This window comes from Limulus polyphemus, unplaced genomic scaffold (assembly GCF_000517525.1).
Source record: "Limulus polyphemus unplaced genomic scaffold, Limulus_polyphemus-2.1.2 Scaffold1823, whole genome shotgun sequence".
Classification (NCBI taxonomy): domain Eukaryota; kingdom Metazoa; phylum Arthropoda; class Merostomata; order Xiphosura; family Limulidae; genus Limulus; species Limulus polyphemus.
Window position 1 is genome coordinate 145,880 of NW_013667433.1, and position 13,591 is coordinate 159,470.

At 31.0% G+C, this 13,591-nt stretch overlaps 1 protein-coding gene across 4 annotated transcripts in view; it reads right to left on the reverse strand.

Annotated features, from left to right (window-relative positions):
* Window positions 1–13,591, reverse strand: part of LOC106465059 (tudor domain-containing protein 7-like) — a 113,436-nt gene that overhangs the window by 44,394 nt on the left and 55,451 nt on the right. For all 4 annotated transcript variants that reach the window (XM_013925255.2, XM_013925254.2, XM_022392874.1 and 1 more), the window contains exons 10-13: window positions 12,607–12,667; window positions 5,381–5,563; window positions 5,078–5,227; window positions 3,934–4,029 (exon numbers count right to left, since the gene is read on the reverse strand). In XM_013925255.2, the coding sequence (XP_013780709.1) occupies window positions 3,934–4,029; window positions 5,078–5,227; window positions 5,381–5,563; window positions 12,607–12,667 (490 nt within the window). The remainder of the gene's footprint in view (window positions 1–3,933; window positions 4,030–5,077; window positions 5,228–5,380; window positions 5,564–12,606; window positions 12,668–13,591) is intronic.

Below are 13,591 nucleotides of genomic sequence, written 5' to 3' on the forward strand. Positions count from 1 at the left end.
TAGGGTTAAGTTTCATCAACAATCAAAAAAAAAAAAGATTGGGTAAATACCTTTTTTTTTTCATGTTTATTCTTTATTTATTATTATAAAAGTAACTAAAATGTAAAAACAGATCTTCTTAGGTTAGTTAAGATTAGATTAGGTAAAATAAATAATAATACAATAAAAAAACATTTCACGAGGCATGCACGCTTCACTTATAATGGTGCAGATAGTAGTTAGACATAGTTCAAAGGGTAATAAAACAATAAAATAAAATTATAAATAGAAGTATACTGTAATGAGCTTAAAGCTACTTAGGATGAACTAATGAAGTTTCATGCTACAATATGAAGTCATTCTCGAAAGAAAAAAAAAGGGTAAATTAGATTTATTTCAATTTTTTTTCATGGTTATGAGGTTGGTCAAATTGACTGATCTCGTTTAGAGATAGGGTAGAGATAATAACAGATAAACTATAAAATTTTACAGAAAACCAACATTTGAAATGTATTTAGAAGGTTTTAGGGATTACATAAAGGAAATTTGAGATTTTTGAGATGAAGAAAAGTATTTTTAATCTTAATATGAAAATCACTTTGCACACAGACTATTCAAAACAAATATTCAGTATATTCATGAACAAACCTTTATTTTATTAAAAATACTTCACTAAAAAAATAAGATTTTTTGTATCCAAGACTTATAATGTTAACTGAAAGACTGCCAAATTTTTTAAAGATATACACACTATATTGGATGTTAGAAGTATTAAATCTATAAAGACTTTAAATTAGTACAAAGAGGTTATGAGGTCAGTCAATTTGACCGAGCCCATGTTCAGAGAGTTAAAGAAGTACCCAATATGAAAGGATTATATAATAATAATAATACACAAAAAGAATACAATGTCCCATAACTATCAAAATTTTTCTAGCTTTCTAGCTATGCAACAAGAGCCTTTAAAAAGTCAGCTAAGCTCGTCGATGTGCTTCCCATGGGAATAAAATTTGAATTGGAAGTGAATACACAATTTTCTGTACAGAAAACAATGTAATATATGATACATCATTTGATAGATGAAAACTTTGGCTTTCTATTGGTTATAAATAATATAGTATTAAATTAAGAGAGAACGAATGACAAATCCTGAAAGAGGATGTGACAGATTGGAATGGCAAAAGGAGTCTGATTTTCTAGTTTATGGCTACGTAACCAAATAAGGTTGAAAGACATAAAAACAATGCTTTGCCTGAACAATGGCAACATTATAATGAGTAACTTACATTGAATTTCCTTACTTTTCAGATGGGTGGTAAATAGATTAAAGAGCAAATGGCACAATCCTCATACCAGGAGAAATTGTGGATTTTTTTAAATACTGTCTTATAAAATTAAAAACTTAAAACTTGTGTAGTATTAAAATTTGGGTAATCAGCTACATTTTCATGTCAAATTTATTTGTATATCATCATAATAAAGTACTTAAATTAAATTTCAAATGTAACTCAGTAAAACATTTTGAGATACACAGAAAAAGATGCTCATATGATTATTACATGATCTAGAGGTGTAGTTTCACAGCAGGCTTTCTTCTTGATCTATACATCTTGGCAGATCCAACATTGCATGCACAATTAAACTCAGCAGTTACATGATCTACTTGCTCACATGGTGATACCCCAGTTGAAGCAGTGGAAAGTGTTCAATGTTGCAGTATTTATGCAACATGGCAATCCACCCTACACTGGTCACAAAACAAGAAGATTGTGACAGACATACTTTAGGAAAGACAAGAATCATTTCTTGCTAATTTCCATATACATAGTCCCAACATTTTCTGGACTTTACAGCAACAAAATTATGGTTGTGGGATTATCTAAAGTTGTATGTCTAACTGGGTAACCTGACCTGAAGAATGCTATCATGCCAATGAATGTGAAGATGGTAGCAGTAATATTTAGATATATGTATGAAAAGCATTATTAAGTCACTGGTGCACTTAGTGAGCATTAAATATGACCCCAATGTCAGTTATGTAGTTATGACACTTCGTAAAGCATAATTTGGTAGTTGCTGCAATTGATTCACTACAATTCTGCAACCAATTCACTATGTGTCATTTTCATATATGTGCACATTCCTAAATCTTATACTTTCAGTGCTAAGGCATACTTAAGTGGAATATTACTTTACAGAATTTTGTATCAATTATGACCTCCTTATATCTATACACAATCAAAACATCTTTGTTACTTATTTATTTCTATGAACTTGCTCTGAAAAAGCATGAAATAAACCTAATGACGAATGATTGCTATAGATGAATCTGCTAATAGCATATATAATAAGCAAATCTGTGCAATTATCTTTTGAACAAACAATCAACAAAACACAATTATACAATGCAACAATATTAAGTGCAATTACCTTGTGAACACACAATAAAAAAACACAATTATACAATACAATAACATTAAGTGATTTATATATTTGATATTTTTACAAATACTTCTGCTGCCTTAACCCTACCTGCCCAGGCATCATTTACTATGCATATCACGAGGTTTTAGTGGCTCATATTGAAAATTTTATTAACTATTTTTATTGATTAGGTTATACCAATTAGTGTAGCATAAAATCCCAACTAATAATCCATATTTTAATAGTTTACAAGTTTTAAGTTCTTAATTTTATAAGGCAATATTTAAACAAATCCTGAATTTCTCCTAGTGTGAGAAAGGTGATATTTTCTGTAGGCATCCTATCTGCTCTAATTTATTCAATACCTCTCTAATAAGTATAAAATTTAACATAAATTACTCACTAGAAAATCAACATTGCACAGACAAACCATAATATTTATAGCCTTCAATTTTCTTTGGTTACAAAGCCATCAAATAGAAAGTCAGACCCCTCAGCCACACCCACTTGTCACATCTTCTCTATCAGGTTTGTTAATAGTTCTCTTACGTTTAATTCTATATTGATATAGATATACCCACCATATTGAGAGTTATAAGTATTAAATCTATAAAGACTTTAAACGAGTACAAAAAAAGTCACGTTTTTGGTCAGATTGACCAAGCCTGTATTGAAAGTGTTAAATAATAGAGAATAGAGAAAAAATCTGATAAACCACAAAATTATTTGTAGTTTAACAGATGCTTATTATGAAGTAAATTGAAAGAACTTGTTCAAGGTAAAAAGTGTAAAAGCATTCATATGCTAATGAATATATGACTGCATAAAAGCTTAGAGTCAAAATTTAAATTGATACTTTTTATGATGCTTTTTTTTAGGAATTAGTTTGAAAAATTGGGTCAATATTTTATTACTTCCAAAATAATCAAGTGAATTGGAACTATCTGGCCAAAAATTAGCAACAAATGCAAACAAAAAGAACAAATGTGATATGTGGTCTAGAAGTTTAAAATATTTTACACCCTCCCTTACCTTGTCTGTTACAGACACAGAAGTGTGTAAAAGCAAAATGACAGATGTATTTTATTGTCCCCACTCAAGTTATTCCCCAAGAGACCTTTCACTAAATGTTATATGCAGCATCAAGCTTTGAGTTTACAGTTTTGAAAGTCAAAAAGCCTCCTGAACAGTGACTTGTAGGAGACAAAAAGTATATCTGTAATGTTATTTTTATACATCTCTGATATGAAATCTGTAACAGATGAATTAAAAGCAGTGTAAAAAAAACAACAAATACTAAGCCTGGTTTAATATTTAAACTTCCTTCAAACTGTACAAATATCGAATGGAACTGGAAGCTTGATTGCCCACTTTTATCAAACTTGCCTAACTTCTTATGCAGCATACCATTACTGGTATTGTATCTACTGAGAGATATTTAAGAGTCAAAATGATAAAATTTAGCCAAAAATACAAAAAAAACGGAAAAATAACTCTTTGAATTATTTACACAAAAATGTATAATTTTACCTGGAAGGGAAGACAAAGAAACTTTGGTTCCAATTCCTGTAGATCTGTAATCATCACCTTATCAGTATCTCCATTATCTACAAAGTAACACTCGACCTGCAAAAAAACAACATAAATAACTGTTAACAAAATTTTACACCTTTTTTCAGTGTAATCTACTTACATTCATTATAAGTAGGGTTACGTAACTCTCATCAAATTTTGTTTAAAAATAAAACTATTGGATGAAATTGTTTGAAACTTGAGAGGAACTTTCCTAAAGGCATATAGGTTCAGAAAGATAAAATATATATATTTTTGATTTCTTTCTGCTATCTCCACTTTGAATAGTTCAAGTTGATTTTCATGTTAAGTCTAGAGCCTCTTAAGTTAATAAAGTATTTTTTTGTAAGATAAATGTTTATATTTTCATTTTCTCTATCATATTATTAACTGTAGCTAATATTATCAGTGTACAGTGCAATGAAATGTTTGAAATTAAGAAAAGAAATATTTACATACTCCTTAACTCTTCGTCAAATAATCTTAAAATATCTTTTGGTTATTTTTATAATTTTTAACGTTTTATCTTCCTTTCCTGTCTTTTACAGTATATTACTACTTCTGGACATAAGCCAAAAGTTTTTGTTAGCTTTCTAAATTGCTATTTACAACATTTCATTGAGTGTTGTTATTTTTGTATGCAGAAAAAAATCACACAAGATGAAAAATTGAGCACCATATCAATTATGCATTTTGACTGATACACTATTTAGGCCACTTATGCCTAACATGCAAACTGCACATAATCAGTACAGCCACGCTGTTGCAATGTGACTTGTTTATGTATGAAAAATAACACTAAGTTCACAGAGTTAAAAAACTTTTATGAAATGAAAACAGAGGTTCAAAAATAAATATTTAAGATGAATGTTTACTATGCATTTAAAATAATTTAGGCAACAAATTCCCTCTCTTTTCGAATTTGTTGTGATTCCATTCTTTTTATTTAAACAAACGAGTTTCAAGGACTGTATTTCATTCGTTTAAAAGTTGTACTTTTACAGTATTAAGTATTCAGAACTGAGGTTAATGATTCAAAAAACAGTTTTTATCCATAACTAACTGAAAGTATCAGTTGTTGTGAATATATAAACATATTTACCTCTAGCTCATCCATGGACAGAATCTGGACTCTGTGCCATGATTCATCACTCTTGACAGCATATAAACCACCTTCAACAACTTCCCTAACTGGATGATTATTGTCAAAATAATAAAGTTCCATGTCAGTAGCTAGTTCATCAAATTTTTCCTGGAACATTAAAATAATTAGATCAAACTATTTTTCAAATTTTAAATTTCTTTTCAGACCTAGAAAAATATGCTGTTGGTATATTTCAAAACAAATGTGCACACCATTTTTATAACCTTGAAATAACTTGAAAAACAAAGACAGACTACTTACAGCATAATCCAAAAGCCTCACTGCCAAGTCAACTGAACTGTTGACACAGCCAACAAATACATCCCAGTGTGTCCCTTCTGGTAGTTGAAGTGGATCAGGCAAGCCTGAAATTGAGCTAGTATCTGATTCAGTGTGTTCAGAATCATCTAAACTGGATGGCTGTTCTGGAGTTGGGCAATCATTCTGTCATAATGTGAAAATTTGAATTATTATATAAACAGCAAAGATCATTATAGCTGTACTGAAGATATTAAAAACTTCTCTTTTATTTAGAACTATCACCATAGGCATTGAAGACCACTTTTATGGCTTTTACTAGATGATATTTAGTTGATAGAGAAAAAAGCAAATATTCCATGAATAGAACATAAATACAAGATGAAATTTATGATAATACAAAACCCAAAGAATATATATTCAAGCAAGACTTCAAGCACAGTAATAAAAAATGATTTGATAGTTAAGTTAGATAATGAAAGATTCTGTTGATAGAAGCAAAAGAAAGCACATATTTGAATATACTAACAACAACAACAAAAAAAAAACAAAAAAACAAACAAACTTTGAGATATCATAAAAGTAATGCACAGTTTTCAAAGGTACAAAATCAAAGCTTAACAATTGACAAGTTTTATCAATTCATAAATATCCTAATAAAAATCAGCATTTTGCATTTGAGTTTTCTTAGGCATGGAGTTTATTTCCATGAGGCAGAATGGGAAGGTTCCCTACCCTCCACCCTTTCCTTTTAATTTTTTTTGAAAGTTTGATGTTTTTATTTATAGGTAACTTTTTGTGTGAAAAAAGCTAAGTACCATTAAAACTATATCATTTTAGACACACTTCACCATCAGCACTTGAATGCCCCATACCATATCAGTCACCAAATAAAATTCTTGGAATAACCTTTCATAATATTAGTTGCAAAAGGGTTAAACATAAGATGACTTAATTATTAGTCAGGTTCAGCATATCAACATTATGTTTAATAATCTAAGTATTTGGTGAAAGTTTATACAAAATTTTAGAAGAAAGAGAATGAAAGGAAAAAGGTATATAAGAACAAGATAAAAAAAATGAGTATTTAAAAATTCATTTATTTATCTTGTCTTCTGGCATTTTAATGCTCATGTATGGGTATTAAAATTACTTGATAAGGTAGCTAACTTTATACATTGTAATTATAATAAACATAGCTAGTAGTTACCTGATACAGTTCATGATGATTTACTGAAGCTATTGACTATTTGATCACATTAGTTCAAGATGTAAAATGTTAAGCTGCAGCTGGAGATTGTCATGAAGATTTGTTTGAAAATACAGTGAGCATTTATAGTTTCTGCAAAACTAAATTCTCTCTACATATATAATGCACAGCAATGGGCAAATATATACCTAGACTAAAACACAACCCCCACTAAGTTCATATAAACGTTTACCAGGAGAAAATCAGCCTTTCAAATAAAACATAGGCATCTAAAACATCACATTAAATAAACTTTTGTGTGTTTCAAAGTAATTGTTCAACAAATGTATGTAACAGAATTTCAAGCACCATAAAATAACCAAATAGTTCAACTATACTCTCTCACAGGCTAACTACAGTCTTTTAGCTTAATAGCCATGCTGCAAAATATTAAACAAGCATTTTATCTTACTTTCTCACGAGCTGAACTGCCACTTTACAATAAACATATGCTTTGACCAAACTAAACTATGTACTTGGGATGTGTTGCAAAATAACAGTTGTGAAATGCTAGCGAAAGACGAACGTTGAACACGCCTGTCAAGAACAACTAACATTGGCTGAATATCAGAGATAATGGAGAGGATTCTTACATAAAGTGATTCTAACTAGACAGATATGTAACTTTAAACAATTGTGTTCAGGGATGTGAAATGTAATCTGATACCACTTAGTTGGAAGATGTTTATTCAAGACAGACTATAGAGGATAAGAAAATGTATACACAGGTAGCCTTTCCCGTAACCTTTTATGTTATTTGACATCAAGCCCTTGGTCACTGGCAACCAATCACTAAAGGAAGACGAGTCCATTCTAATTGCTGGACCAATCACCTTGAAGTCTACCACACGAGTTGGAATGGATTATTTTATGTATTTATGTCTTTTATGTATGTTCCAGAGATATACAGCCAGAAAATGGCAGTTTATCTATACGTGCAAGATTTGCACTACACTAATTCCATGCAAGTTTTAATTGCTACCCTCCTTTCCCTAATAATATTGCCAGGTAGAAATATGATCTATAATGCAAATGTCACTAAAGTTAAATAAGTAATGTTGATAGGGTTAGAAACATTATGGATCTACTACAAGTTCCTGAAAAGTGTAAACGTTCATGTAATTGGTATTATTGTTTTCCATTCTTTATAAGCCTTCATTTATAAGCCTTTATGTTAATAAAGTGTATATCTTTTGATGTAGAATTGGACTCAGTATCATTTATTCCTTGTGTTACTTGTAAATGTACTCAAGTTGGTTGACTTGTATATACACTCACGACTGCATACCCTGGGTTTTTAAATAAATCTATTGCAATTGGTGTCGTGTTGCCTCAAACAACACTCTCTCATTCACACAATAGAGCAGCCTGTTACAATTGGCGCAGTGCTCCAGGATAAAAAAGTTTAGGTAAACCAACAACAGGTTAAGTAAAGTAATGAAACGTAGTAAGTATAGCTACTTATAAGTCATACAACTTAAGTAGGCATAGATATAAGAAGTTACAATGGCTACAGCTGGTGCTGATGCTTCCACTGTACAGGGTGCATGCTCTAGACATAAAGCAGAGAAAAGATCTGCTCATGATAGTCATACTGGAGCTGATACTGATAACGAAGAACCCACACAGCCAGTATTAAACTCTATCAATGTAGCTGCAAGAATATCAGGCTGGACCGATGCCCAACAGGCAGATATACGTAGATTAAGAACAGCTGGTAATGCTCAGCATTTTATCAGTACTTATGCACAATTGAGAGAATCCACAGATTTCAAGTATGTAGAGCTTGTAGATTCTCAGAAGAATATGCTATGTGAGAAACACCTAACACAATAATGAAAAGAATACAAGCAGTAGTTCAAGTAAAAGGCAAATCAGTCTGAGAATTCAGACATAGGCTGCAGAATTTAGGAAATAAGGAGAGCATACAGACATCCACCAGGCAAAGTAATGGTTCAGGATACCCTGAAATCAATTTATGAGAGTGGGCTTATTAACAATGTAACTAGAAGAAATGTAAATGAGGCAAACACTTGATGCTACATTATTAGATCTGATAGAAGTAGCTACCAGAGAAGAGTTTTGTGAAGAACAAATATATAAGAAGCAACATTCAGCTATAAACATGGATAGAAAGCAGAAGTTTGATAAAACTAACTGTCAAAACCCAGTTCAGCCTAAAGCAGATGGTCTTAAATGCTTTAACTACAATAAGTCAGGGCATTTAGCTAAAAACTTATCTGAAAAAACAGATGCAGATCTCGTGCTTTAACTATAGAATCTAGAGTCATATGGTGAGAAACTACAGAGTAATAAAAAAAAAGGAATAAACAAGAAGCCCTAAAAACTAGCTTATTCATGAAAGTTACCAGAAAATACTAAATCAGCAATTTGTCAAGGACAGCCAAAAAACATGGATTCTGCCAGAATTACATGTCAGTAGTAGTTCTGGCAGTATGGAACAAAAGATCAAGCATAAGGTGCATTAATGAAGTGCCCCAGTAGTAGAAATAGAAAACATAGCATATTGGTTAATGGTGGATACAGGTGCTTGTTCTTCTCTGCTAAATGCAGATTTTGTCAAAAGAAATCCAACAGTACTTGATAATACCTAGGAAGAAGTAACTAATGGTATGTCAACTTCTATCACAGGACATCGAGTGAAGACATTAGGTAAATATATGGTACAGTTAAGAATAGGACAAATTAGAATTGATCATCCCTTTTTCATCTGTAAAAAAGTAGATTTAGATACAGATGGTATTTGGGGACAAGATTTCTTGCACACTTGTGATACCTGTTGCATGTTGAAAAAAAGAGGTCTTAAGTTTTGAAGGGTTTACTCCTTCCAACTTATGTGCTGAAACTGAAGGAATAAATTCTTCTTCACTGAATATAAATAGTCAGATGCCTATTGCTTGTATCAAGACTATGGATCTAACTCAGTCTTCAAGCAGCACTGATGCTCTTTCATGCAGATATATGTTTAGGTACACCAGGACTTCCGTGATGTTACTTGTCGGCATTACAGCAGGAAAAATTGAGTATTATTCCAGTTGAAAATAAGGTAGGAACTGTGTTTGTTGAAGAAGATAACTTCATTTTATCAGAAGATAAATGGATACCTGTAGAAGATATTCCGTTTCCACAATACGTCAAATTATTTACACATCTACTAAAAGAACTGGTAATATTCAAAAAAATCGCTTAATTGAAATTCCAATGTAAATTTTAAATTAAATGAACATGAAGAACTTGCAATGTTTACAAATAAAGGTGTAGTTATAATGCGAATATTATGGATAATGCAGACAGGTTTAATAAATAATTATCATATGTTAATTCATAAATATCATGCATACATTGACAAATTATTGAGCGAACTAAGCAATATCAAAAACAGCATTTCAACTTCAGACAGACAGTCTGATTAATGCAGGTGGAAGTATTTTAAAATACCTTTTTGGAACAACAACGACAGATGACTTGACAGAATTAAATAAGAAAGTAGTTGACCAAAGACGAGTTTCTAAAGAAATGATACATTTAATAAGTGAACAGGCAACTATAATTAACTCTTCGAATCAGACAATTGAATAACATGATGAAGAAATGAGATGAGTATCAATAGCTTTAGTAAATATTACTAATGAACTAATTCAAACTAAACTCGAGCAAAGAGAAGTTTACAAAGCAGGAGCGAAAATGCTAGTTTTTAATGCTAGAGTCCAGAATAATTTACAACAGTTAGCATTTACAGTGGAAAGTTGTAGAACAAAATTAGCTAACTTAGTTCAAGTTAGTCATTAAGAAGCCCTTAACAACTTAAGCACAGAAATAGGGGTCCCTAATTTAAGAAATATATTAGATGAGACTAAATATTTACTCTTAGGAAAAGCCAGTTTAACTATACGAGAATTGCAACTACACATTAAAGACTTATGAATAACCTCTGCCAGTATTAGGTTAGATAAGTGGAAACTGATCAATATGGTACTTGTAACATTATGCCTAATAGTTTTGCTATTAAGTATACTGTTGCACAAGACCAGAGAAAGTCATCTTGATCTGTTGAAGACATTTAAAATGGACAGATTACTAGAAGGAAAAAATAGGAAGTAGCTTAATTACATTACATGATGATAAAATTTACTAGCTTAATAACCAATCCATGAGGGTAGCAAACTTTTAAAGAAAAACGATCTATTAGGAGTGAAAATTATTAGGCTAAATTAACAGGAGTAGAAATTACCAAAAAACCAATCAAATTCAGTTGAAACCACATCAAAGAAATTTACTGAAAAGAAGCAAAATGTACCAAATTGGAATGTCAACTACAATTGGAAGGCAACAGAAATTTTGACAAACCAGAAGTAGAACCCTTTGTGTGTGAAAAGCCACCAAGAAACAGAACATCTTATATAGCTCAGTATGTTAAGTGTTGTGTCTTATGTGTACTAAGATTATTTGAACGTGTTACAGCCCTTATTTTGAGAAGAGTGCAATAGTGGACATCGAAGGGTTTCAGATATCAGGAGTATATATATTATCAAGGAAATGTCAGTTAAGTTGCTGCTGACTGGGAACTGCAGGACCTACAGTTTCCAACTTCCTATTCCGAGGAGGATATTAAAATAAGAGGACAGTCGGCACGTGACTTGGGTGTCCACGTACCTGCATCAATTATGATGGGAGGAGTATTTTTTTAATTAACTCTACACATATGCCGGGAGGTGAAACATCACCACACCCAGTTGTACACAAAAGCATGGGAGAAGTCACGGCTCCTTTCCCAAATCTTCATGATGCCCTGTGAAGGAGGAGCTGGATTGCTCTGCCTATAAAAGGTTAGTAGCCGCAGCAATATGGAACCAGACCAACATTGTACCACCTGGAAGGTCGCTGCTAGTTACAGTTGGATGTGCACCAGCCCCCACTTTCAACCACCAACTAGACATGTACCAGAGCAAATTGAGCAGGAACAGGAACAAAACTTGCATGGAGAAGCACAAGAAAATAAAACACACATTGTAACTTTCACAGAGTGAAAAGTAAAATTACGAAAATTTTTTGTACCATTTTTTTTTAATGTAATCAATTTTTACCTATGTACAACCATGTTTGATTACTTGTAAGCCAGGTAGAAATTTGTATTAATTGTGGGTTGTTTGATGTATAACCCCAACTTCAGTACTTAAGTAGTCATAATAAGAATTTATTTAGGTTCGACTGGATGAATTTTTTTTATTAATTTAAATTTCCTTTACATTATTTTTACGTAACAACATATACATAGGTATATGTTATATCCATATTCATTTAAAGAACTCATGATTAGAGGATTATACAGTTGATTGTTAGTAACAGGATGATGAAAGTGGTTTACCTTAATTAAATATTATTGGTGAGAGTACAAGCAAGAGTAGAAACACAGAGGTACTGTGGTGAAAATTTTTTATAGAATATAAAAAGTTTCCTTGAGGAAACTTTTTAAGTTGTATCTTTTTATTGTGCAATTATTGTGTAAGTAAAAAATTTTGATGTCTCGTTTTATTAATTTTATTTAAATTTTTTTCCACAAGAACTGTCTGTCTCACGTATTGAGATCCAACATAGCACATATGGAAATTCTTAGAAAGAAAAACTGTGTAAAACATAGAAGATACAACCTGTCTATAGTCTATGTAATATTTTCATGCCAATTAATAGCATTTTCTTTGAAATATAGTTATAGATTGAAGATATCTTAAGTGCTGAAGAAAGAGAGAATGAATAAATACAGTATGGTAACATAAGCTGCTAAAGTATTAGACATTACATTTTTTTAATACTATGTTATAATTTGAATATAATTGAAAAAAAAAATCATTTTAGTTCATCAAAATGATTTGATTAGTAAACTAATGAAACTGCTAATGCATTGAAAACTATATGAAACTGTCAAACTATAATCTAAATAAAAGTGAATGTAAGAACATACCTTAGAAGTCTGTTTACTGTAAGATTTCCATGGGTACAAAATACACCTGTCATTTTCCACCCTACAATATTTAAGTTCAATAAAAAGTTCTTAATTCTATACAATGCACATTTACTTAAAGCTATTATTAAACTGTATAACACATTGAAATAATAGAGAAAATAGTACTTAAGAGAGTCGAAATCCCTGTCAAAAGCACTTATTTTGTAAGAATGTAAAGTAGGTTGCTTGATAAAACAATCTAGTCAGTTCATTATATCTACTTGATTGTCTGTTTACTGAACTCTGACATGCATATTTCATAATTTGAAATAATTTCAGTTTAGGTAAAACTGATATTAGAAAGATAAATACTATTAAATCCATTGTCTAATCTATTAAATTACACATTTGAATAATCAAATTTATAAATGTTACAATCATTGCAACTAGCAGTTTTATAAAATGTGTTTTTAACAACTCCAACTATGTAAAAAAATTAAGACCAATTATTATTGCTGACAAACATTTTCAATCATATCAGGAAAAATGTACTGTGTTGTAATCTTACAAAAGATTGAGTGTTTGCATTATCTGTAACTAACTGACATCATTACTCACTTTTAAAAACAAAGACAAGTATTTATCAAAAAATTTTCTTAACTTGTATCAATCTACAGCATAGCTATTTCTTTGTACTTTAAAACAATTCTACATTTAAACATACTTTAGAAGCTCACTTTTAAAACCAATTGCCTACTGGTTATTCACAAAAACTTAAGCATAATTGTTTACACACCAAAAACAAAAAAACAAAAAGAAAACATATCCCTCATACTTTTATCCATTTTTTATTTGCTACTGTTGAGGTCCAGCACACAATGTAAAGAGCTGACCAAAAAACTGAGTAAAATCACTTTCTAAGTATGTTTCTTTGTTTGTTTTGAATTTCGCGCAAAACTACACGAGGGCTATCTGCGCTAGCCGTCCCTAATTCAGCAGTGTA